This window comes from Pithys albifrons, chromosome 3 (assembly GCF_047495875.1).
Source record: "Pithys albifrons albifrons isolate INPA30051 chromosome 3, PitAlb_v1, whole genome shotgun sequence".
NCBI classification, from domain to species: domain Eukaryota; kingdom Metazoa; phylum Chordata; class Aves; order Passeriformes; family Thamnophilidae; genus Pithys; species Pithys albifrons.
The window spans coordinates 74,911,529-74,939,319 of record NC_092460.1 but is presented as its reverse complement, the minus strand read 5'-3'; the positions used below and the strand labels follow the sequence as shown (position 1 = coordinate 74,939,319).

Sequence of the window (27,791 nt, the reverse complement as noted above, 5' to 3'; positions counted from 1 at the left end):
GGTTTTAGCAGAAACTGCTGTGGAGGCCTGCCTGTGACTTGGGTGTTTTCTCTGCTCTAGTGCTCAGCTGGTGACCTGACTGGTACCTTTTCTTATAAAGCATGATCTCTCTGAACTCAGAAAATTTGGAAAATAATGTCCAGTGCAATAACTTTCTCATATGAATAGCAAGCAGAATATGTGATTGCTTGCATAGCTTCCCTATTTTGATAAAACTAAATTGTGGCCACTCCCATCTCAAATGCCATCTCACACAAGGAGTATAAACACCTCCTTTTAAATTTTACTCATTTTGATGATGTTATACAAGTGTGCTGGATGATTATTTTTAAGACAAAATGGCTATGACATCTCTAAATCAAACTGCAATGGGGAGTAACCAGCAGGGTTGGTTTAAATCTTATAAGTATATATCTATACTTGTCCATCATAGCCAGTCTTTCTGTAAGTGGGACAGGTGAGGTGAGGTTTGTTACTGCTTTGCACAGGAGGGAAGAAATAAAAAGGTTGTCATTGGAAGAAAGCACATCAAAGAAATTGTCATAAGTGAGTTAGAAACAGAAATCTCCTACCAGTATGAGGCCAGGCCATACTGTTAAGCTGCTTTCCAGCTTCAGCTGACATTACTTGTTAGCTTATGGCTGATACACTGCTGAAATATTTCCGTCTAATATAAAGGTGCTAGAAAAACTGATTCTGGAACCATGTTGTGAAAAGTGCATTGGTTGTTCAAATCAAAGCTTAAAGTACAGCTATACTGTTGAAAACTTATTTTCAGTTTGTATTAGCTTATAGGTGCAAAATTGGTACATAATTTTTATTCTACAGGTTGACATATATTCTAGATGTGTGCACACATTTGTGATGAAGAAGCACGAAACAAATTGTGAACATCATACTAGTGAGCATGTTTTTCTTAGAGCAGAAGTATTCTTGTGGTAAGTTACACCAAGGGTTTGCACGCTGTAGAAAGCACAATAGGAATTGTGGCCAGCCACTACTCCTATTTATCTTGTTTTTGTTTAGCAGTACATTATGTAAAGCAGACTAGAAGTGGATACTTAGCATCAAAAGAAGGAAAATCATCATGTTCAGTTACTTTGAAGTGTCAGAACTTAACCTGCAAGACTTCTTTCCAGCAAGGTGAGGAGCATGAAAATAAACCTGTCCCTAGAGATCAGCAGATGAGTTTGTGATTTCCTGACTGTAGTTGGTTTGATTCTTCAGTACTGTCCCCTAGAAGGTAATTTACTGGGACTGGCTAGATTAGACAGAAGTCAATGAAGACTTGAATTTCTTATCCAAAGTATCCTAGGAAATCTGTGTTCTGGGTTAGGTTGTATTTTTGTGACTTTTTCCTATATCATCCACAGTATTTGCCATGGACATGAATAGTAGTCAGAGACATTTCAGTCTTTCATTTCTAAAATGTTTGTCATGTTAATGCTCATGCACAGAAACCTGAAAGTGAAATTTCCCAGGAGCTTTAATTTCACAGAACAAGCCGAACAAAATCTATGTACAGATAATGTTTCTAGTTTCTCAAGTACCCGCTAGCCCGTTCCAGCTCCAGACCTTAGAATTTTGTGTTTGACTAGAGAAAGGCGACCTTGTTTGTTTTAGGAGCAGGTAAAGTAATCCCTTGGTGCATTATGTAAGTTTTTAACTGGAAGATGGGGATTTTGCCATGGAGATAACGAGAGACTTTGTATCTGATGTGGAATTTGTTTTGTTTTGTTTTGTTTAGTGGGAGACTTTGATAAGATCTGGCGTGAGCACTGTGAGGATGAGGAAACGCTGTGTGAATATGCTGTGGCAATGAAAAACCTCGCAGATAATCACTGGGCAAAAACTTGTGAAGGGGAAGGCCGAATTGAATGGTGTTGCAGGTAAATCTTCATGTATTTGAAACACGCAATTCACGCTTTTACTTGCAATTGTTTATAATACAAACCTTAAGTGGGTTTTTTTGCCAATATTTTAGATTTGTTCTATAACATGTTTATAATTTATTGCTTTCTAAAACAAATACCTTCTTAGTTTCCAACTTACTAGTGAAATAGCTTATGAAGTGTTTTGTTATGAACTGATCTTTTTTGAAATATTTTCAACAAACAGGGTTTTTTCGTGACATACTGAAGCTATTTGCATGTAAACCTATAAAATAATTTTCCATGGTTTTGAACCTAAAATGAGCAAATACAGTGAATGTAGTTCAAGTTTAATTTTCAGGTGTTTGGGTTGATTTGTGATCTCTAAATGCCAACCTCTGGTACTTGTTTTCAATTCTTAATCTCCTGCAACAGCCTTTAAACACAGTGAAACTTGTTTCAAATGTATTTAAAACTTAAAAATTCCTGTTAGTCATAAGCACCTAATTTTTGTTGGGCTTATCAGAATTGTGAACTCATGAAATGAGAAGCTAAACTATTTCAATCCTTGAGGAAAGAAATTCTTAAAAGAGGAGAAATGTTGGTCATCCAGAATTCCTGCATTCAAGGAATTGGCATCCAAGACATACTATGGAATCTGTACAGCAGAATAAAACAAAATGCTGTTGAAATTTAAATGGGAAGAGAGTTTATCAATGGTCCTGCCTCTGTGAATAACTTCAGAAAAGCAGAAAGTAATACTGTGTGCCAGTCTGAAGGTTCTGCAGGTGAGTGTTGCAGGGTGCTGAGCAAAAGACAAAGAACACCAGATGTGGTGTGGTTAAATTTAAATTCCCTTGAGCTCCTAAAACAAAAAGGAGAGGGGATTGCCTGCAAAACAGTTGACCTAGAGCACATCTTGGTGGCAACTTGAGTTGTTCTGTGATTTCTGGAAATGGAGCAAGGACTAACGAGCTGGGTTTTTTCCTACATAGACTCTTACATATTTGAAAACCATTCCTTTGCTTAGCAATCTTTTATTCTTTAGCTTGAAAAAAACCCACCATAGTTAGGAGTTTCTTTGTAGACCCCTATCTGGACGTGCTGTATGTGGCTTTATCCCAGTTACAAGAAAGGTGACTTGGTTATTAAGAACTGTGCCCAAAAACGGACAAAGCACTTCAGTGGTGTTGTCAGGGATAAATAAAATTAATAGGTTGTGGTAAACTCTTGATTATGCTGTTGATCTTGTTTGGTGGAGTTTTGGTATTTTTGGTGGTGGTGGTTTGGTTTTTGTTTGCTTGCTTTGTTTTGGCTTTTTAGTTGGTGTGGCATTCATTCATGATCACTTTTGATCCCCAACTGCCTGTTTCTGTTTCACAGGCTTCCTCAGTTGGTATTTGTTTTTTTTTTTTTTACTTGTGCTATTCATTCCTTCAGTGAAAATTCTGATACTTGTATTTCTCTTTTCTTCATTGCACTCTTTTGAATCATACTGAATTCTAATATTGCAGTTTCTTGCACTGTCTTCACCCCCACCCCGCCCTGGTTTGGCATCATTCTCAGATCACTTAAAAGGAACTGGAACTGACTGTTCACAGTTCAGGTTATCTGTTAAAAAACTAGTTGTACTGGACTCAGCAGATTTCACTGCTTGATATTTTCTTACAAGTTGGTTGTCAGCTAATATGTGAAACTTTTTTCAACACTGCTGTGTGCACTTGCTTTAATTGCAGCTAAGCATTATTCCCTTAGCTTGTGGCAAGCCTGTTACCATGTAGGACTGGATGTTTTCTGTGAATAGAAGAGAGTTGATGGCCTATATATTGAAGGTTTGGGGCTCTCACTTGGTTTCTGTTACAGATCATGTACAAAGTAAACATTTAAGTAAGCAGCCTGAGCTCACATAAGGAAGAGAATCCCCTCATGAAGAGATACTGAAATGCTCTGTCTTGGTCTAAAGCTTCAGATACAACACATGACTTTTGCAAAGTCAGGGGATCAGGGGTTTTTACATCAGCAGAGAGGGAGGGGTACTTTTCACTTCTGTGTGTCTCAGATTAAACCAAGGCCTGGATTGCTAAATACCAAAACATATCAGATTAACTTTGTGGTCTACAATTTTTTGTTCCTTCTCACAGGGTCAAAAGGTGTGCCAGACAGGTGGCAGGTCCTCTTGTTGTTACTCCTCCTTGTGCCTGAGTGCATAATTGCACACAAGAGAACTTGCATGAGACTTAAGTGAAAGCTTTTGCTCAATGCTTATTACTGTGTTACCTTGACAGCAGGAAGATAGCTGTTTTATAGTAGATGAATTTTAGTTTGGGACTGGAATGTTGAAAATCATTTGGAAGCACCAATGTATCCCTGGTGAAGAAAGGAGAGACGTGAGTTTTGTTTTAATTTGAAGGAAGATCTTTTCAGAGATAGGAAACTGAGAAGTGTTTTTTCCATTAGTTAAAAAAAGGAAGGTACAAAAGACTTTGTGAGTTGTTTTCTTTCCTTAATTTTCCTTGTATTCTCTTAGCATCTGATAAAATAAGTCAGAGAGTGCAGAATAACAAGTAGAGAAGCTGTGGGTACTTCTCAGGTTCAAAAATAAGTTTTGTTGCTGAGTTCTCATTTCAAAAGTCTTTCTGGATATTTAGTTGAAGATACTGGAAAAATTCTGACATTAATTCTTAAACCAGATAACCCAAAACTTGTTATTTTACTTCTTTAGTTTTGATTTAAAGAAACACATATCCAGACTTCAGAAACTGTGAAAGATGAAAAGCAGTACCTTATGGACTGTGCTGGTGGCCATACGCTGAGTTGTATGGGGCCAGTTTTATTTCTTTCTTTGTTTGTTTTGTTGTTTCAGGGCAGCATTATAGAGCTGTTAACTGGAGAGAGGGACAGGGAGAGAGGGATTAAAACTTCTGCACTTCCAGAATCAGGTTAATGATCCCCTGAGTGGCGGTATAGAAATCCTGGGCAACACTCAACTGTTTTTCTCTTCCTTTCTTTTTATATATTTAGCAAATTGAATGTGAGTAGCATGCAGATTAACACTTCTATTTCTCTTTCATTTATATTACAACAAAAAATCAGAATAAACCAAACACAGGGTAAGATGATGCTTACCCTGAATAATTGTCCTAACTTAATTTTTGCTGGCATAGGTAGGCTGGTGAACCTTTGTGTGGACAATGAATGCCAGCCTGTTCTGGTTCTAGTTAGAACAAAATAAGCTAGACCAGCAGGTTTGCTTCTTTCTGTTGCTTTTGCATCAGTGTTTAGACTTGTGTTGACTTGACTGTTTTTTTAAATAGTTAGAAGTGCAGATTTTGTTTTTTGCTATCATGACAAAACACTATCTAGATTTATATTTTTTAAAAAACCTCTTTTGACTGTTTCATGAGCAAAGAAATATGGTCCTGATGAAACTGATGTCAGAAGAGTGCAGAACTGTTTGGAAGAATTTGCAGAGAATGGATATGAGAAGCTTATCTTAAAAATGTGATTTACTGAGAAGGAGTCTGTTCGTGTCTGTCCCTTTATCCATAACTAATCAGTACTTTCATTAGAAGTCTGCCAGCATAAAGTCTATTTATTAAATTTGCAAAGAGAAAGGAATTGTCACTCTGAGAGCCGAATTAAAATTAACACTGTTGTTAACTGTACTAAATATTATCAACTGTATAAAACATTATCAGCTGTACAAATACAGGCCAGGGAATAATCGGTTGTGTCAGTCTTTCAAAAAGCTATTTGGATTCTGTAGCAGGCCATAAACTGAATATGAAGCAGTCATGGGATGCTTTTGCAATAAAGGCAAATATCATACTGGAGAATGTGAATGAGATTGTCAACAAGATATGTAAAGTACTCCTCTGACTTTATTTAGCATTGCTTTTAGCCAAAGTATCACCTTGACTACAGCATTTAAAAATAACATACAGCAGCTCAGCTCCAGGAAAGATAAAGAAATTATGCAAAATCTTATTTTTTCCACAAAAGCCTTGGGGTTCTTTTCTAGAAACTGGAGCTATCTAGTTAAAAGAAAAGGCTAAGTAATCTCTTAAGACATCTTTGAGAATAACAGGTCTCTGCTAGAACTGGAAAGCTGATCCTGTTTGGTTTAGAAGATTGAATGAATGAATGTTTACAAACCCCTTAAACACTGTTTTGCAGTTTTTGTGATGAATGCAGTTAGTTGAGCAATTCACTTTCAGGAGAATGGAATTAAGAGGGAGGTAGCACAAACAGGAGGGAACCCATTTAAAATAGGAAAAGATAATGTTCAGTGTTCACATTAGTATGACAGTCAATTTTTGCTGTTAAACACACTGCCAATCATACTAAATTGGGAGGAGCTGTTGACTCCCTTGAAGGAAGAAAGGCTGTGCAGAGAGACTTGGACAATTAGAGGACTGGGAAATCACCAACTCTGTGAAGTTTAACAAGGGAAAATGCTGAATTCTGCACCTGGAACAGGGCAATTCTAGATGTACATACAGACTGGGGAATGAGATGCTGGAAAGAAGTGCTGTGGAAAGGGGGGTCGTGGTGGATGGCAAGTTGAATATGAGTCAGCAGTGCCCTGGCAGCCAGGAGGGCCAACCATGTCCTGGGAGGCATCAGGCAAAGCATCACCAGCTGGTCATGGGAGTGGATTGTCCCACTCTGCTCTGCACTGGGGCAGCCTCACCTGGAATATTGTGTGCAGTTTTGGGCACTGCAATATAAGAAAGATTTAAAACTGTTAAATAGTGTCCAAAGGAGGACAATGAAGATGAAGGACCTTAAGGGAAAGCCATATGAGGAACAGCTGAGTTCACTTGGTCTGTTCAACCTGGAGGAGAGGAGATTGAGGGGAGACCTCATTGCAGTTACAACTTCCTTGTGAGGGGAAGAGGAGGGGCAGGCACTGATCTCTTCTCTGTGGTGACCAGTGACAGGACCTGAGGGAATGTCATGGAGGTGAGTCAGCAGAGGTTTAGGTAGGATACTAGGAAAAGATTTTTCAGCCAGAAGATGGTTGGGCACTGGAACAGGCTCCCCAGGAAAGTGGTCACAGCACCAAAGTCTGAAAGAGTTCAAGAAGTGTTTGTTTGGATAATACTCTCAGGCACATGGTGTGGTTCTTGGGGCTGTCATGTGCAGGGCCTAGAGTTGGACTTCACTGATCCTTGTGGATCCCTTCCAACTCAGAATATTCTATAAATACTTTGCTCTGACAAAAATGTATCTGTTTGTTGAACACTAGAGCTAACTAGAGCAATGATCATATGATAACTGCTGGCTGTTTTCAAGTACTTTGAATTCTCTGGTAATAAAGGATACTTCCTACTGGCTTGGAGTGGACACAACACCAAAGAAACATCTGACTACAGATCTAGTTGTGTTTCTCAAATGGAAAATGTCTCAAAACCCTAGAACTGAGATCAAGTAGCAAAAATAAAATGGAAAAATGTATACAAGTTTCTCAACTTGAAGTTTAAAAAATTATAATTATACTGATAAAAAATTATAACACTTCACATTGAGAAACCTAGTTCTCTCACCTATGCTAAATGCTGAATTTCCTTAACCTGAAGCAGGGTGCACATGACAAATGTGAAATATTTCCTAGTCCAAAGGAAACTCTTCTGCTCTTCTAGGTATAATTAATGTGTACAAGTGCAATTGAGACTTCTCCCCTCCTTCACTTTGGATGTTGGAAGACGGATGGGTTAAACCTGTAGAAGTATATGCAATTTTTTTTTTCAGACTAGCAGCTCTGACAGTTGACATTTATGAATTTGCTCCTCAATGTGTGGGAGGAAGGGAGAAATGTTGTGCAGACAGAAACCATGATGAGAAGTCCAGACTTTCCTTCAGCTCTGAGGGAAGTTTGTTATTTCTCTGTACCCTCACTGAAAGTCATCTTTAATATTAGGTTTTGGTTAGTAAATATTGTAAGGAACATGAGTCATGCTCACCTTTTCCCCATTATAAAGCAGAAGGAAAGAGATGGACTGTGTCAGTTAGCCAGTAACACTGGATGCTTGAAATCCGCAAACATTGATGACAGCTATAAAAAACTGCATTTTGTCATGATAAAAGTTGACCACACCAGTTTTAATTTAGTTTGATTTAATTTTTAATTTAATTTAGAGGCGCTAATTACCAATTCTGTCATGGCTTTTAAATTTCATACAGTGTTTCTTGGCAATGTCCCCCTCATGTTTTTTTCTTTCTATATTCTATTGAGATGCTTGGGTTTGGTCGTCACTCTTTTTGAAAACTAAGCTTTTCTCTTCTTGCCGGAGAGTATTAGCAAGGTAATAGATACTCGCATTGGCTTTTACTGAGACTTCCTTTACATGTCCAGCCCAAATGGCAGAGCAGGGAGGTCAACTTGAACAGGTTATTTACCATTTGAGATTTGAACTATGGAAAACAAGTTTCATTGAGGAAATACGTAATTTGGGTTTTTTGGTTTCTTTTTTAAAGCAAAGACATGAACTGTACACTTCACCCAGAAACCTGACCTGAATCTCTGCCAGCAAACTTAAGAGTTTAGACCTGAAATATTTACTGCACATTTTGTGTGAACTGTAGCAAGTGTCAGCTCAGGTAGCATTTACGTTGCACAATTCTCCACAAGCAAGTATGTTAATTGTAGACCTAATATTGTGTCATCAAAGACTCAATGTTTTAAGTGTCAGTTAAAAATGGAGCCATGTCAGTTCTCAGAATTAAAAAACAGATTCCTTAATTTTGTCTTTGTAGATAATTAAGAGATGCTCTGTGTGTTACTTGAGACAGTTGTTAAATGTACAGTCTTATTAACTGCAAATAAACTGCATAAAACCAGAGTGGTCAATGACAGCCTTTAAAGGCCGTAAAGTTAAGCATGTGGCTACATCAACAGATTGTTGTGGGGTAAATACAGAGTGCATTTCCCCTGGGTAGCTGCCATTGCAGTGACTGCCCACGTGCTCACTCACTGTTACCCCACAGTGGGTGTGAGGTTCACTTCCACCAGGGAAGTACATAGACAAGCTCCTCTAGGGCTCAGGAGCCAAAAGGGCAACATGTAATAATCATACCAGAATCACTGTGACTTCAGGAAAGCATAAAAGGGAGATAACGCTCAGTGGTTATGAAGTGCAATGTGGCCTGGGGTTTTCTTATTTCAATAGGTGGATTGGCTGGGGATTTTTGGTACCTTGTGGTACTGCACTGTTACGCAGACTGGGATCAGAGTATGAAGAATTTTATGCATTCCTGGGCATTCCTGTGGCTCTGGACCTCTGTCCACCAGGGAAAACCCAGGAGCAGAAGATGCTTCTCTTTGTGGTTGGCTTTGATAGTGTCTTACGTGCAGATGAGGAAGGTCAGTTAAGGAGAATAGAGAATTCTGAGAACTTAGTTGACATAACAGGGTTAGAAGGATGGAAAAAATAGTGATTTGTATCAGTATCAAGAGTGAGGAAAGAATGCCTTCTCAGTCACAAGAGGAATTTACACTATACTTTACAAGTAGGTAGTTCTGTGCAACAGCTCATGAAGCATTAAGGTGCACAGCACATCAGCTTCTAGGGAATAAAAGGTTGGTAACAAGGAGTAGTTGAGGAAAAAACCAATACATTCTCCCACAATTGTGAAATCTGTCAAGATACATGTTAGCATCAATAGCAGTGTAGCACTATTTAAATTGCCACTGATTCTGCTTGTTTTAAGAGATGTAATGAGAAAAAAAGAATAAATTGCAAGGTGCTAACAAGATGGTACCAATAGCTGATAAACTGTGGGAAAAGACTTTTCTATGCAAGTTTAATTTTTTGACTAGATGACACACAGAACTAAATAGTTCTAAATTGATCACATTTATAAATAAATAGTACAATATAGCGTAAAACACACTTTAATTAGCATACCAGCAGTATTTCAAGTGTTTTTCTGGGCTTCTTTTTTGATTTTTTTAAAATCTCTTTCCTGCTAAGGTAAGTGACTGGCTCTTCCTACTTTAACTTTGTCAGTTTTAGAATTGTTGTCTTTCCCTACATGCAATCTCTAATGGATGGAGTTGGTAGGGTTTAAAGTCTTTATGTCTGCTAGTACTGCAGCCTAGACTGAAGCATCTGTCTTTTGAGAAAAGGCTGAGGGAGCTGGCCCTTTTCAGTCTCGAGAGGAGATGACTGAGAGGGGACGTCGTCATTGTCTGTAAGTTCTGAAGGGAGGGTGTCAGAAGGTGGAGCCAGGCTCTTCTCAGTGGTGCCCAGCAATAGGACAAGAAGCAACAGACAGAAACGGATGCACAGGAAGTTCCACCTGAATAGAGAAAGAACTTCTTTACCGTGCAGGTGACCGAGTGCTGAAACAGACTTCCCAGATAGGTTGTGGAGTGTCCCTCCCTGGAGATGTTCAAGAGCTGTCTGGGCGCAGTCCTGTGCAATGTGCTGTAGGATGGCCCTGCTTGGGCAGGACTGTAGGACCATATGACCCACTGTGGTCCCCTTCAACCTTACCCATTCTGTGATTATACATTTCTGACTGAAGATGCTTCTTTCCTCCGTCTTGCAGTAAAGTAACTTCTGTCTGTACCTGTCTGATTGTGTATGTTTCTGTCCAAGAAACTCAGTGTAACTCCACTCCAATGACTTCTTTTTTTTCCCCTTTCATGTCTTATGTGGTGTATATTTGGTGCCTAAAATATCACAAAACCTTAGATAAGGCGTGTGTATTCCAATCATCACAATTTTGATTTAAATGCAGCATTATGCCAACGTCCATTTCTGAATCTGCCATGTGAAATGTCATTACCTTGATCCTCCTTTGTGTAAGATATTATTAAACTATGCTTGAATTTATGTTTTCTGGAATGTTGCCTTCAAAACTCTGCAGCTTTGTTAGAGGAAAATGGAGTGAATTTCAAGAAAGCATCATAAAAATGGGTTGTTCAGAAAACATTATTCAAACAAGTAGTATTTCTGTTAAACTTTCCATGCAAATACTGGGCTGGCACATCTAATTAAAAATACTGCATTGTGCAGGGAGAGTCAGGCTTTTTAATTTCGCAGCAACAAATTGTTTCCAGTTCTATTTTGTGGATGAAATTTGGTTATTCTTGAACATAATGCCTGCTTCTCATAGACTAATGCTGACTACTGGGTGAAGTTTGCAAGTGTAATTTAACTTTTTTTGGTAACATTAATTTCTTTAAACTGGCTAACATTTCATTCAAGTATGACTAGCTTATTTTTTTCTGGTTCATATTAGAAAAATAATTAAATATGGTGAAAAGCAAAACTAAAGTAAGTCTTTGACAATAATACAGCTGTGGCAGCTGTTAGTTAAAAACAAAAAATGCCCAGGTAAACTCAACTAAAATTAAAAACTGATGCATGTAAGTAAGCCCATAATCCTGCATTAGGGGTTTTTTCACCCATATAATGTGCCTGGCAAGACACAAATGTTTCAAAATCCTCTGTGTTTATGGGGAGCTACTTAATAACTCTTTGTACCATAGTGGAGAACTGTGGTGCTCAGGTGACAGCTGAAGTTTATCCTCTGGTGGGGTTCTGCTGTCTTGCTTTAAAAATCTATCTAGATAAAAATATTTTGAATCTGTTTACTCAACTGTGACTTATGGCCTAATTTGAGGGACAGAAAAAAAAATAAAACCCAACCCACTGCTCAGCTTCAAATGTGTTGTTGGGTGTATCACATCCTTTCTAAAGCTGATTGACTAAAGTTACAGTAAACCCGAGATAAGTTTAAAAACTGACAGCATTTTTATCTCTTAAATCTTTGGTTTGTCTTTTAGCCGTAGTAATGACCAAAAAGAGCATTAAGGTTTCCTGAGGAATTTTTCTTTTTGTCTTTTCAGTGTATGCCGAGAATATTTTCAGAATGGTGGAAAAAGAAAAGCACTTGAGAAAGATGAAAAAAGAGCCCTTCTTGCTTCTAAGACCACTCCAGCTTTAAATGTTCCTCACACTCCCAAGATTGAAGATCCTTTGCCAAACTTTGGCTTGACAAATCATGAAACTATGACAGAAGAGTAAGTTTTTTACTTCTTTTCTAGACTTCTTCCACCCTTTTTTGAGTGTTAAAATGTACCCTGACATTTTTTCCCCATAACTCATTAGATCAGTCTGATGTATTTTTAATAGTTAAGAAATGGCATTTTCATGTGAATATATACATTTCAAGAATTATTTATGTTGTAGTATATTTTGGTGGATGCCATAAAAGAAATTGCTTGGGAATGACAACTTAGTCATCTTCATTCAAGTGCTAGAGCAATTTCACTTTAGTATGTCATTGGTGTGCAATGCAATTTATATTAAACCTTGAGGTGAAATAAGGGAGATGTTAATTAAGTTAGAATCTAATGGCTGTTCAGCACTACTGAAAAGTCAATTGCTTATGTAAGTACTAAGTGCCAAATGTAAATATCAGAGTACTTAAAACTTTCTCTTCATAAATAATTGCAGAGAAACTCTTGATTCCAATTATATACTTCAAAAGCAATTTTGAATTAGAGCTTTCTGGTGACTGGCGCTGCAGAGGTTGTAGTATCCTTGAGGTATTTTCCTAACAACAGTTTTAATTTTGTTTGTGACCTTCATTCAAGTAGAAATTTCAGCTTTGGTATTCAGGGTATTATTTCAGTGAAGTCCCACCTTCCTTTTTTTTTTCCTAAATAGCATGAGTCATGTTTGTGGCTATTCCACTTGTGAAAAAAAAATTAGTAAAAAAACCCGAATAAAACTCATATTTTACCAATAAATGAAAAAATGCATAAGGATAGAATCTATATATGCAACACTTATGACTTGTTTCTTTATAGACAGTTCTTAGAACTGCCTGCAATATTTTTTTTTCTGTTGTGTAAAGAGATTTTTTCCTCAGTATTGTAGCGTGTCCTCTGTGATCAACAGTTACCTGAATTTAGATGTAATATCAGTTAGGAAAAGAGTAACAAGTTACTAATATGTTATTAGCAGATGTGTGTGTCTTTAGGAGCTGATATTTTTTGGGTGTCTCATGTTGGTTTAAATCAATAGGTTTGATGATCACACACCACTTAAAGCTGTTTTGTCTTTCAGTGGGAGGCATTAGCACTCTATTTCCATGTACTCTGTCTTCATACTTTCTACAGTTAGTTGTGGCTGTTGCAGTGCTAACTTCACCCGAGTTCCTTCTTGCTGCCAGTAGTCTGTAGCCTTCTTTTGTTCTGACTAATGTGTACTAGAGAAATTTTATAAATTATTTTAAAAGTATTTGTTAGTATAATGAGTGATGATGATTTTTGTTTTCATTCTCAAAACTACACCCATAAAAACATTCATGACAAAGGCAGGTTTTATAATACTTACCTGGTAGTTGTGAGGTTTTTGGTAGCTGTACAGACCTAAAGCAACAAGGCATAATTGGTGTAAGTTACTTCCTAGAGAAATAAAAATTTAATTTCTTTCATGATGCTTTATAGAAGAAATTGCAGTTTATCAGAATGAAAATGGATTTTGTATTGTACAAAGCATGCATTCCTTCTGAAATGCCTTTCAGCCAAGTCTACCCTGATGAGTTAGTGAAGTCTGAAAGTTGGTACAAAGGGTGTGGGGGAACCTACACACACGCACACTTGTGTAAAGACTGTCACTCCATTCCGATCATGTAACACTATAAACAAGAGTTGTGGGTTTGTCTATAGGTATGACTAAGCCTGTGACTCCTTTGTTTTATTCTGGTAGTGTAAAGACAGTAATTTTGTTCCTCCTGTATATAATCCTCTCTGAAGTAGTATTAGACTAGGTAAGAGCACTTTTTGACTTTACCTGTACTGGCAAGTTATTAAAGAGAGACTGTACTTTGCTTGTAAGGAGCAAAGCTAGCTTGGTAATGAAAGTTCAACAGGTAGTAAAAAAGATGCTGGAAGAAGAGAAGTAGACACTTAGTCAGCACTTAAAGGTGATGGTGGGAAATACAGGAACCAGAAGTGCAAAAGTTTCCTGCAGATCAAGAAGTTAGTCAGCTACTTCAGTGAACCCAGTTCCAGTTGCTCATGTTGCTGACCTCTTTGCCAGAATAAAATTGATGAGTCTCTCACAAATAACTAATGTGATCGGTCCTTTTCTTACTTTCATCTATATGAAAAGTAATGTGCTTTCTTCCATCCCAGAGTGAGTTCTCTACATGTAATTAGAGACAATGCAATGTCTCTTAACATTACAACTGCACTTGTTGTGAAGCTGGGCATCAGTGACTTGCAAGATAGAAGTGGCTGTTATCTGCCATTTAACAGCTCCTCCCTTCAATAAATCAGACTGTCCTTGGTTTTCTTTTTGAGTATTGTTTCTCTTCTTTTTCCATAAAATTAAGCAGTCTTGCTATTTGGTATGGATTCTTCTCAGATGCTGATTTGACCTCTGAAGGTACAGCCTATCATTCCTTCTTTCATATGTGCTTCAGCAAGATAGATCTTCCCAACTGGGTGTCTTTAAGCGTGGATATTATGAATGACTTGAGGCCTACCAGTGTTACCACCGAGAACCAGATGTTGTATGTCTTTTGCTCTGCTCTTCTGGCAGCAGCATGCTTCTGAATTTTTTCCTCATCCCATCCTTGATAAATAGTTAAGTAATTTAAAACTGTAAAGTAGGAGATCAGCACTTGAAGTGATTAATTTCAGAGATTAAGTGACTTTATGGTCATGTATCTACTTCCAAGAGAAAATGTCACTTACCTGTACAGCACCTAGTTTAATAATAGATGCATTCTTGAAGGGGCTGATAATCAAGGACTATAGTCCATTTAATCAAGTTAGAATCATAGAACTGTTTGGGTTGGAAGGGAACTTAAAGATCATGTAGTTCCCATCACCCTGCCATGGGCAGAGACAAGTTCTTAAATTAAAGAAGTGTGGGATGTATGTAAAATTCATTCATTTTCCAGGTTATGTCCACTTCTTCAGCAGTTTCTGATGTTTAATTATTCACACATTTGTTTTCTACCTGCACACTAATGCCTTAAAGAACTGTGGATTTGAGATGTGCTTGGAAATTGATTATAGTAGCAAAGTACTTCCCATGCTTTTAATGTTTTTAATGTTGCCTTACTGAAAATCATTAGGAAACAGGGAGCTAAAGGGTGATTAACAATGAAATTCAGCAAGAGTACATTTCTGACAAAGTCATTGGCTCACAGGATCAGTGGTTGTCGTAGAGATTACAGCTATAATCTCACTGAGGAATCTGACTTAAGAGTTACAGTGCTGAAAAGTAAGTATCTGAACTAGTGATCTTCAGACTACCTGAATCAGTGGTCCTTCCTCTCTGTGTATGTTTGTAACAGAATATAAGTGCTTCTTAAGAGCTTAAAAATTATTTCAAGTGCCTAATGAGTATCCTGTTCCTACGGATAACTGACAGCCTGAGGATTCTACTGTGTTTCATTACACCAGTATAATGAGAGGCAGCAAAACCTGACAATGTCAAGTCAAGACACAAGTGAGCATCTGAATCTGCTACTTTTATGGTTTCAAAGTGTATTTGTATTGAATATAGACTACAAGACTCCTTAGATGTGGCACACCTATCAGAGTGCATTTGCTCTCTATCAAATGTCTAAGTTGTCCATTAGTGTGGATAAGAGTTTCTGGCTTCTTCTTAGTTCAGAATAGAGTTGTAGCTTTCCAGAAATGTGCTCCAATGCTGTACTAGTGTGAAATAGTGTCCCCCTTTAAGCAGTCAGAAGTAGTGCTGCAGCAAAGAATGCAGGTTTTGTAAACAGGAAGACAGAATACATCACAATGATTTTTTCACTCTACCATAGGTGGAGTGGATTCTCGTGGAAAGTAGAGGGTTCTGGGTTGTGCTGCTTAATTTTAAACTGTACGAGTATTTCATTCAACACTTTAAATGGAAAATGTTTAGATCTCTGGAGGCAGTCTCTCCTTTTTATGGGAAGTTTTCTCTGCACTGTAGAGTCACATTCCCTCTCATGTTTGCTGTGGTCCCATGTGTCTATTGATTTGTTGTTATCATATTGGACTCTCTATATATAGAGCACAAGCATACATAGACAGAGGTGGGTTTGTGTTTGAATGAGGGAGTATGTGCCATGAGCGTCTCCATTTGCTAGACAAGGAGATAATGCTTCTCTGAGAACCCTCATATTGCCCTTATGTGGGAAAAGACACTACTTGACTTCAGTCCAGGTTTGTCATTTATGGCCCCTTGGATCTGTCTCCACACTGTGCAAATTCCTGTTGCACAGATTACTTTGCTGTTGTCATCCAATCTTGGAAACATTGTTGCTGTCTGTTTTCATTCGAAATCTCACTCAGTATTGACAGTGTTTGCAGTTTTAACTTAAAGGTGATTGTTGCACTGTTTGCCTTGATCACAGGGGTAGTTTGAGAGAAGCAAGTCCTGGATATCTTCTATTCCAAGTAGAATTAAAATACTTGGCATTAATATTCTGCCAAATGCAACAAAATGTTATCTCTTGCTTCTCCAACATCCTCTCTGTGGTAGGTGACTGGGATGTTTTGAAGGAGCCCAGCAAGCCCAGATCTCTTTATTTCTGCTTAAAGGCTTTTCTGCAGTATTCCTTACTGCTTTGTTTTAGCTGTAAGTACAGCCATGGCTTGGTTGGACTCCACTGGGCCTGCAGATCTTTTTCTGAAAGTTTTTTGCAGTTACGTGTTTCTCTGGGGCTGAGTTTTCCAGAAACATGACAAGTGATATTTTGGATGTGCCAATTGGTTTTGGCAATAGAAACTTGTAGGAAAAAACAACATTTGCTTACTGGAAGGTTTATTACCATTCTCTTCTCTGTGAAGTCCATGTGAAAGCTGAGACTTTGTTTGCCTCTATTAGTGGATTTTGGATATGCTAAGATGTTACAATTCATCATGGAATTTTCTAGATGCAGCCCTGTAAATGATCCAATAGAAAGTGTTCAGACTGTTGGGTGGGTGGTAGTAGCGCTGTATATAATCTTTTTTTTCCTTTTTTTTTTTTACCATGTGGATGCAGTCACCAAGTTGTGCTTTAAAGAACACGTAGGTGTGGAGTCTGTACATGTGAACAGGAACAGAATTGTTTAACTTCAGCATTTACTAGTTGGTTGCAATTGCAAAGAAAGAATAAGCAGCAGGGGTCCCCAAATTCAGAATCTAAGGGAAATAAAAAATGTCTTTGATTGTAGGATACGTATCAGCAGAGTCCTTAATAGTCATGGTTAACTGAGTGCAACATTCTAATTCTGGTCTTCAAGTTTGCAACAATATTTAACTTAATGAAAAGAACAATGCCTTTTATCTTCATAAAGGCGTTTCAGATTGGTTTTAGAGTTCATCATAGATGAGATCAGAGCTTCCCAAGAAAGGGCAAATCTCATTTTCCAGCCTCTAGCATATCCTCTGCTGTGCTGTAATGGGGATTTCTACCAGACAGTACAAGAAGGTTTCTTTAGTCTGCTGGTTTCTTTCTGATCACCCACTCCTCCCTGTTTTTTTAACTCGGGAAGTTTTGGAACCTGTTTGAGAAGGTAATGGACCAGTTACTCAGTGTGGAGTATTTTGGTTTTGTTTTTTATTTCCCATGATGTTTTGAAGGGGTATGTGTGCATCTCTGTAGCATTCTGGAACAGCATTGTCTATTAAAATGTCTTTAGCAGTTTGTCAATCTCTTTCTATCAGTCTAAGCAGTAATTAAGGAAGTCATGATTTCTCAAGTTAATCCCCCCCTCCTTATTTTTTTACCTTTGTTGTTTGGTAGCATAGTTAAGTATTCAGCATTACAGATACTGGCCCACTTATCTATAATTTCACCTTCAATGGGGTCATCACACAGTGGCAGATAAGGAGATAGATTTTTGACTTAAAAAATGTTCTCCAGAATTCTTACAGGATAAATCTTCATTTTTAAGTACTTCAGAAGTACTGATGTAGGACCCTCTTTCCTAAACTAGATGGCTATTTTTGACTGTTTCTCATTAAAAACCTGTTGGATTCTCAAAAAGAAAACTCATGGGATGGCATAGAATGGACTTTTTTTTCTCCTAGTAGTTTTGAGGAGATACTTAATTTCATTTAAATGTTTAGAATAACTTCCCTACAACTTAAGCAGCCAGCTTTTATGTTTGTGACTCACAGCATTCATTGAAAATAGAATTGAAGTGAACCTCCACCAGTCATCCATTTAAAAAAATACTAGATAACATAAAGCAAATGAAATACTTTTTTAAATTTGCAAGGAATAACAAAATGCTTTCATTTATAGTTGTTGGGGTTTACCTTGGAATACCATTATGTGTTCTCTTGTCTTCATTAAACCAATTATGCTACTTGACTTCAGATGCCCTCTAAAATGGAACTGTCAACTCTGTAGTTTGTAGTGTTGCCAGTTTCCCTTTTCAGCTCCTGAAATTTTAACTCTGATGTCTGTTGTGACTTTACAGCAATAAATACCACAAAAAAATGGTAAGTGGGAAACACAAAGCAGTAAGAGAAAGCCTGTTTAGTGGACACACAATTTGCCATTTTATTTACTTACTACAGGTACACGTTTATACTATTACAGCTGCTCTGAACAAGACTCTTCTGATTGAGGACCAACTACTTTTACTGATGGAGCTTGGTTCTTTAGGTATCTCAGCAACTGAAGTAAGGCATTCACTTCTATTCGTCACTGCTGTGGTGTTCTGTGAGAATTTCTTGCATTAGCTATCTGAAATTGTAGTTCAGAATATAGCTATAAAAATAACATTTGCTAAAACTGAATTCTTGCTGCTTCATAGGTTCCTTCACTCCTTGGGAAAGATCAGATTACTTGATGTTGGTAGCTGCTTTAATCCATTTCTGAAGTTTGAAGAATTTCTGACAGTTGGCATAGACATTGTTCCAGCTGTTGAGGTATGTAATGTTTGCTGAACTTAATAACAATTTTATTCTCAGATTTTTAGAATGCGTCAAAATGAGTGTGGAAAAGTATGTTTAATACTTTAGTATGTTTTCAAAATATGTGTGCTGTAATAGGAACTGTGGCACTCTACTACATCCTTTCCTATGAACAGACTTTAAACCCTACTTGTGTTTTCTTTTACAAATATGTTTTTTTTCAATTCCTATGCCTTTATAATGGCATTATTAATCTTAAATTGGAAAATTTTAGTAGCCACCTTTTAATGGTATTTCAGGTAAGTCCTTGAGTATTAAAAGACATAAATAAAAATTAAATAGGCTTATGCTTAGACAAGAACCTCTCAGAGTTGCATTCGCTGACAGAAAGAAATGATCAGTGACTGTATTTGGTGAGTTTTTCTGGGGAACTTTAGTAATCAGAAGTGCACTATTAGGGAGTGTTTGTGTTTATTGCTAGTAATATTACTGAACTTCCACAATACAGAGGACAAATTTATTAGGAAATATGGGGTAAGTTGCTTAATTTTCTCTAAGTGGTAAAGTTGTCAAGTGCATTAATTTTGCTGTAATCATGTGTTCTTTCTGTCTTTTGCTCTTGACCCAACTTTTGTCAGGGCTAATCGCATTTATCAACCAAGCAAAATGATGAAGTGGAATAAAAATGAAAAAGACACAGAAATACTTTTCTGACAGAAAATAGAAAAGCTTTTGACCATATACACCTTGACCACTTACAGTTTAAAATCAGGCTCTATTAAAATCTGTGGCCTAAGGTAATCCTCTTTAGAAGTGGAGAGGTGAGAAGTGTATAAGTAAAATAATGCAGTTAACTTGAAAGTTGTGTTCTATTATTTGCTGCAGTGTGGTTTACATGCAAATGCGTGGTATTTTTTTGTGGCTCAATGTTTTGTCCACTAACATTGTATTTTTGAGTATATGCTTAAAGATACTGAAAGATAATCTTCAAAAATCTGAGTCTGATAAATTGGCTTTAAAAGCAATTCAATATTAGTTTTAACTAAAACACAAACTTCAGATGGATTCCATCTTGCCTAATTTGAAAAATAAGCATCAGTTGGCCAAACATGGTTGCCTTCCACCACTTTAGGGGCTGTAGGACATTGCACAGGGCTGTTGGGCATGACACAGGATGTAAAAGAGACACATGCCACTGAAATGGCAGCCAGTGACATCCAACATGGTAACACATGGCAAGTGAATTTCCAGCTGAGATACATAGATCCTTAGTGTCTACATCTCAAGTTCTAAGTTCTCATTACAGTCAGTGGAGATCTATTTAAAATAGTGAAACCTAAATGTCTGCTGGTTGATGGTGAGGTGAATTGGATTCTGTATTGATTAGTTCTCCAGTGACTATAATGGGAGCTGAGGCACCTAAAGTCACATCAGTTGAACCTAACCATTAATTTTTGGGTATGCATAGTTAATATTTTTCTATCTAGTCTATCGTTCTGTTTTCTTAAGAAAGCTGTATTTGTATTCATGAAAATCAATTTAAATGTACAGTGACCAAAACCATTCTTGGAAAAGCCCAGAAAGGTAACTTCTGTGGATTTAATGGAGGAACACACACAATTTCTGTGTTGTACTAACCAGTTCTTTAAAGACTCTCCCAGTACAACAGAATGATAAGATTTTTTGTCATCTGACATTGTTAGTACTACAGCTTCATGACAGAAGCTTCCCAGAGTGCTGCTGTCCATGTAGCTACACATGTATTTACTGTGAGGCCTGTCGCAGGCTCACCAATGTCTTCCATTCTCTTGGGTGCTTTGGCATGTTCAGGGCACTTGCAAGCCAGGTAGCAAGTGTTCTTGCAGTGACATGGAGTACAGTTTGCACAGTCAAATGGATCTGCTAGAATAAGCTTAGGCTGACCTCCAAAACAGAATTAATAAGCCCTGATGTATTGAAGGTGACGCTACTTTGAGCTGCATCAGCACCATAACCTTTTGAATAAATTTATCTTTAGGCCAGCAGTTGCCTGGGTTGATTTAATATTTTTGAAATAACAGGCAGACGTTTGTTATGGTGGTTAACGTCATCTTCTGACCTGAAAATCTGATAACTTGTGGTAGAAGCTGAAAATAGAAGAACTGGTAAAATTTTCTGATTTAGCAGATCTTATAGGTAAGATGCAAAACTGCTCTTTGAAACAAGTCAAAGTACAGAGTCTTCTTACAAAGTCAGTGTCTTGAATTATGTGGATTAGAGCATTAAATAATTCCTTCTTTAATGAAAATAGATTAATCCACTTCCTGTATATAGAAATGTTTTTGATATAGGCTGAGTAGTTGAGTTGAATAATTAGTTAATTTGAGGAATAAGAAAGATATAATTGTGGAAATACTTGGAGAGGAACTGAAATGTTTGGTTATATAACAAATGGTTTAATGTCTTCAAAATGTTAGAATCTCTTTTGCATACAAAGAATGTAAACTGTAGATATATGAATATGGAAATATATTTCCATTAAAAGGTTTTGTGTTTTGAGAGAGAGGGGAACTGCACTAAGAAATGAGTAATATTTCCTTTAATGAGACAGCGTGCACTCATTTCCACAGTCTTGGCGTAAGGCACACTGAGGGAAGCATGCAGTATTAGAAACCAGGAGGAGGGAAACTCAGGCTGGGGTAATCAGAACAGGTTTCTGACTCTACCCTGTGTCTTTGTTAGCTACTCCTTCAACTATTTTGCCTAAAATATAGACATTCCAGAATCAGTGGTTGTTTCCTTAGCAGAGTGTAATTTGTCAACATGGAAAAAAAAATTGAAATAAAGGAGAACTCTTCACTTTGCGAAAATCCATATAAAATTTCATACTGCTGCAAAGTATACTGAATATGCAGCAGATGTTGTATTGGAGTAAATACAGTCTGAGACAAAAAATTAAAAGAAATATATTAATAGAATATATCTCTCAAATGACCCTTGAGGGTCCCTTCCAACTCAGAGTATTCTGTGAAATATCTGTGAAAATTTTTCACATAAGTAGGATTGTGTTCCTAAATTTCAGTGAATGCACTCTGAATGCTGTTTCAGTCTCTGAGGACTTTAATATCAGTTAAACTGCTGTATCTAGAGTTTAGTAGCAAACTCCAGTTTAGCAGCATTTTTGTTCTAAAACTGCCTACAGAATTTAGAGTCCACTCAAAACATACTTGAGTCCTGAAATTATCTTTAATTTCTTCATAACTGCTTTATGAGTATTTCTCCACTACTCAGAAATACTTGCAGTCTAAATTGGTTTTTTTCAGCTATATTTGTGTAACCATTAACTTTTTAAGTCTGTTTTGAAGTTCTAAGTAAAGTTGGGATGTCATTCTGAACAACTAGTTTTCAAAATGCTTCTGCCTTCTAAAACTTAGTAGATGATATGAAATTGCTACTGTTACTTTCCTATTTTAAGTATTACAAGGAAACAGAATATAGCCCTGCAGGTATAATGGTTGCAATTAAAATTCCTTGGTTATAGCCACATAATGGAAGTCTTTTTTTCTTCATTTTTGCATATTGATGGTCAAGATTAAAGCTAATAAAAACTAAAACACAGATTTATTTGCACATTGATTTCTTTTTCTGATTTTCTGCTTAGTCTCAGAAGAGAATGTGATTTTATATAAACAGAAATTATATTATCTTCTACTTGGAAACAATTGTCATAATTTCCTTAATGAACATCTTTGCAATAGTGTTATAGTAATTTTTTTAATACTGTTTCATAAAACACACTATAAATATTTCCATGGTATTAAAATGCAGGAGATGTGACCTTTCAGATGTGCTCCACAGAGTGTTTTTTGTCTGCTTTCATATTTGCTTACCTGTTTAATATCATTCACTGCACGTTCTCTAGGCATTAATAACAAATTGTGTTGCTATCAGATCAAAACCTTATATCTTAATACATTGAAATGAGGAGTCAGTCCCAGGTTTTTATAACTACAAAGTGTCAAAACTTAAATTCAGTAAATAGCGTAGTTTTATTTTTGAATGCTTTATGATTAAGAGTGCAATTTACTCTGCTGTATGTTGTATTGTGGTGCCTTTGACAGCTTGAGTGCACAAATGGTCAATAGATGATTTGTAGTCCTTCCCTTACTTTCATAGTTGCCCAAATGTGTCCCACTACACTTTGCATTTACAGCAAAGATAAAACATGGAACAATGGCACTGCTGAAAAGCAGTCACTGTACTGTAACTTTATAATGCATCTTGCCTCCCCATTCTCTGTTTCTGTATCATTAAAGAGTGACACTTTTTTTCCAAGTGACCAAACCTCTTAAGTTCCTTGGATTCTTCTTAAAGAACCAGTAGGGATACTGAGTTGTCAGATTTAGTTTCTAATTACTCATTTCAGGTTTGTAAAAACCTATAAGATGCTTTCACAGCATCTGAAAAAAAACAAAGCAATATAGGCTTATCTGATTCTTAAATCATTTGTGAGATAGCTGATTCAATTTGTGACATAGTTGATTCAATACTTTTTTCTATTTGGGCTAAATATTTTTTTTAATTACCAGTTCTCAGCTGTCAAATCTCTAGTAAAATACTGCACATCTAAAATTTTGCATGTGTGTTAAATTTTTCTTCTACATTGCTTGATTTAATAGTTAGAGGAATGTTCAGCGTGCTTGACATTTCCTCAAGGGAACTGAGAGGTCATTGATTTTTCTGTGGGTTTTAGTTATATTTGCTCTTTAAACTAACCTTGATGCTTGGTTTTCTGTTTTTATTATTCCACCAGAGCGTATACAAATGTGACTTCCTAAATCTTCAAATTCAGCAACCTCTCCAACTGGCACAAGATGCTATAGATGCCTTTCTTAAGCAACTGAAAAACCCCATTGATTCTCTACCTGGAGAACTGTTTCATGTTGTCGTTTTCTCACTCCTCCTTTCTTACTTTCCATCACCCTATCAACGATGGATATGCTGCAAGAAGGCACATGAACTTCTCGTATTAAATGGCTTATTGCTTGTAATAACTCCTGATTCATCTCACCAGAATCGACGGGCTATGATGATGAAAAGCTGGAAAATTGCCATAGAGTCCTTGGGTTTTAAACGCTTCAAGTATTCTAAGTTTTCTCACATGCACCTGATGGCATTTAGAAAAACTTCCCTGCAAACAACAAGTGACTTAGTTAGCAGGAACTACCCAGGAATGTTGTATATCCCACAGGATTTCAACAGTATAGAGGATGAGGAGTATTCCAACCCTTCCTGCTATGTTCGATCAGATACAGAAGATGAACAGCTAGCTTACGGTTTTATGGAGCTGCCTGATGCTCCTTATGACTCAGACTCTGGAGAAAGCCAGTCTAGTTCAATTCCTTTCTATGAACTAGAAGATCCTATATTGCTTCTCAGTTAATGTAGTTGTTGAAATGCCCTTTCAGTCAAAGCTCTTGCTTAACTAATTTTGCTATACTAACATGGGCTCAACACACAAAAACGGTTTGCATAAAGAAAATGCAAAGGTTTACAGAGTTTGCTATTTTTTTCTACTTTTGAATTTTAAAATTTATTCTTGTATGAAAGTGAAAAAATACAAGTTTCATGCAAATGACTCATGTCATAGCATAAATTGCTGTTATTTTCTTTAGATTTGTATCACTAATTTTTTTCCAGAAAGGTACCATTCTTTTCTTTAGTGCTGTGAAGTGTGAATTCTATTTTATTTGTTAAATGTTGTTTCAGTATTTTAACTCAGTGTGGTTGAGCTTAAGGCACTGGAGTTGGCGGGCTTTGAGAAGTATATGTAGGAAGAAATAATTTGCACTTTAATTAAATGTGCAGATAGGTTAAGACACTTGGTTACAAATGTCCCTCCTCTAATTATGGAACAAAACTTTTTTTTCCAAAATTTGTTTCACTCTGGTCAAGTCTGGGCTGAAGGAACTATAACACTTGCACATTTGATTTTATGTTTATTGCAGCCCTCTTGAGATAATACCAAAACACTGGAATATATTCATCCATAATTATACATACTGTGTAATTTCATTGCATAAGTAGCAGTTAGACATGAGAAGCTGAAGAGGCTTGTCCCTCCAGAGGAGTATGGTACGTCTAGACAATTATGTTGCTGCGATATGTTTGTGCAATTTTTTCTGTGTCCAAGCACTAACATATATCAGTATTTCCCCAATTACGGTGTTCTGTATTCACTTCCAACTGTGTCTTTTGGGGGGATGGGATGGGTTTTGTCATATTTTAAAGTAAATTATTTATGCATTTTAAAAACAAACACTTTTTCTCGATTTGTCCTTACTTGTAGACCTCTTAAGTTATCCGGTAACTACAGACTGATTTTGTAAAGAGGAACATAATAGTACAAGTTTTTCAAGGATACACATATTTGCATAAAGCCATGTATTAACACCACACAAGTGAAGTTAACCTACACTGTTTGTTTGCTTATTAGGACCCAGAAGTCTTGTGTTCAGTTAAATAAAAGTTTCATAGCTGGTCTGCACTGGAAGGAGAGGGAACATCTATTTTTACATCTATTAAGTTTTAACTTGTATAATGAATCTCTAAATTTTTGCAGGAAAAATCAGTTTTCTTCAGTACTTAAAAAAAAAAAAGATTCATTATTAGTTTAGCTTAGATTTCTCTCCATTTAAAAATACTGGCCAGAATTTTCAGATTTGAATGTTAGGCTGTTAAATTTATATGTAAGTGCCTAATAATAAATTATTTTAATTCAGTGCCACATCATGGTTTTCAGTCTGAGTTCAGCAAATTGATAAAAAAATACTAATAGCTTCACAGGTGGTTGTGATGAAACACCTTGAATCATATTAACTTGGCATTTTGTAGTTATAATATGGAAGTTACCAGAACTGAAGTTACAGTGTGGATTTTAAAGTGGTTGCTCCAAAAATGAAACTTACTCCTTCCACTGAAGTATTGCACTGAAAGTGTCACAGTTTGACCTACCTGTTTTTCTTTTATACTATTTCCTATATAGAGTAATCCAGCACTGGTCTAGTTTACACTCAAACATGATCTGGACTATGGTGGTATATTTTTAACATTATCTTCTTGTGTCTCTTTTTGAATTTAAAGCATTCCCAAATACCCAATGCAAAGTTATTATTCAATCTGAATGATACAGTGATACAAACCAAACAGTTGTATTCTGATGTGTAAAAAAAAAATTAAGTTTAGACACACAAGAATCATGGATCACAAAACATATATGTTGGCATTGATTAATGTAAATTGGTTTGTGATTCATAGAAAAAAAAACAATTCAGAGAAAGATTTATTTTGCCCCCCCAAATGGTTTAAAATACTAACATTTAAACTTTAAACCTTTTTGATAGATTGGTGACAACACTGTGGTTTAGGGACCTGAAATTCGTAACAACTTAGTTTTCTTGCTGATCATCTAAATACCTGACATGGGTTTCTTGGTTGTTTGGTTTTGTGGTTTGGTTTTTGTTGGATTTTTTTTGTATGTTTGTTTGGAGGAATTTTTTTTGTTTGGGTTTTTCTTTTTTCATTTGGTTTGTATTGGATTTTTTTCACAAGGGACAGTAGATTGTGATGGAGGAAGAAAGTGAGATTTACGTAAGTACTTACACCTCCCTGAACGATAAAGTGGTGGTATCAGGAGTTGTTGTATATTTGACTTTGCTTCAAGCAGAATATTTCTAGATTGTGAAATATTTGAAAGTTACGAGTGTGCAAGAGAATCTCTCATTCTTAAGATGATGGAGAGGAAAATGAAGAAAATGTGTATTTGCATTTCTGTTGTCTTTTATGTCACTACTTTTTGAGAACAAAGCACATTTATTAAAAAAAAATCTGAAAAACAGAAAACAGTTTAAAAATTCTTTGGGTGGAGATACTGTGTTTTTCTTTCTGGGCAATCTGTTTACGCTGAAATCCAGTGAAACCAATGCAGAGTTATTTTCCTTATCGTAAAGAAAATAATTGTCTTGGGTTTACTTTATAACCAATAGAGATGTTAAATTTGGTACTTCAGTTTTGGCATCTACATCTCAGTTGAGATCTTTGCTTTTCAGAAGTTCCTCCAGTTGATCCTGTATTGTTTCTTTGCCTGCACACTTAGGATGTGACAGATGTCTTCCTAATTCTGTTGCTCTCATCTCTCTCTACATGTTCTTAATTTCTATCTCCCAGAAATATTTTTGTAGCACCCATTGTATGTTGCCCCTTTGAGGTCGTTGCTGTAGTTTTCTACGTCTTGATTCTGAGTTCTGGAGGAGTTGGGGAAAGGATGGCAATGGGGAGAAAAGCCACAGAACTGAAAATTCAAGGCTTCTACTCAGATCCAGGTTCTAGGAAGAGTCGATTTCAACAGAACTGAAGTGTGTCACCAGTGCTGCACAGCCTAGCTGGTGTATTCTGGTCTTCTGCTTGACAGTGAATCAGTAAATAGCATTTCACAGCTGTGCTCAGTATTGCTTCCTGCAGAACCTTTCTGTCCTTTCTGCTTCAGGGAGACCTGCTGACTTGCTTTAAAAGTGTGATCATTCTAAGGCCTTTGAATCATATCTCCTTGAATCAGCAGCAGGGTTTTTGCTTGTTTTTCCTTGCTTCCTCAGTTTTTCTATTTTTTTGAACCTGTAGAATAGCATGAAGTTTTTGTAGAAAGGTTTCATTTCACAAACTTGCACAGAAACTTTGTTGGTTTTTTTTACTTTATAGGTAAAATAGTTCCCAAGAAGTATCAGTAGTTGCTTGAAGAGTATCCCTAAATCACAGATACAGTACCAATTAAATGTTGTCCATTATGATAGTAAAACAACTGAAGCACCTGACCTTCACTAACCGAGTGAGTTCCACTGTTCTGCTTGTTAAAGGAAAACCTCTTAGCTTGTGTATGTTTGTTTTGTTGGGTTGTTTGGTTGGGGGGGTGGCAGTTTTGTTTGCTGTCTTTAAACCCACGTAACTATTATGCCTGTTGGCCTGTTGTATTTAAAATTTGAGGAGGGGTAATGATTCTGTAG

The 27,791-nt window shown here is 36.7% G+C and overlaps 1 protein-coding gene across 1 annotated transcript in view; it reads left to right on the top strand.

Moving 5' to 3' along the window:
- SAMTOR (S-adenosylmethionine sensor upstream of mTORC1) overlaps positions 1 to 26,667 on the top strand; it is a 36,971-nt gene extending 10,304 nt beyond the window's left edge. Inside the window, exons 2-5 of the mRNA XM_071552426.1 lie at positions 1,748 to 1,889; positions 11,734 to 11,907; positions 18,657 to 18,771; positions 23,549 to 26,667. Coding sequence (XP_071408527.1) covers positions 1,748 to 1,889; positions 11,734 to 11,907; positions 18,657 to 18,771; positions 23,549 to 24,178 — 1,061 coding nt within the window. The 3' untranslated portion in view covers positions 24,179 to 26,667. The remainder of the gene's footprint in view (positions 1 to 1,747; positions 1,890 to 11,733; positions 11,908 to 18,656; positions 18,772 to 23,548) is intronic.
- Positions 26,668 to 27,791: the final 1,124 nt, after the last annotated feature.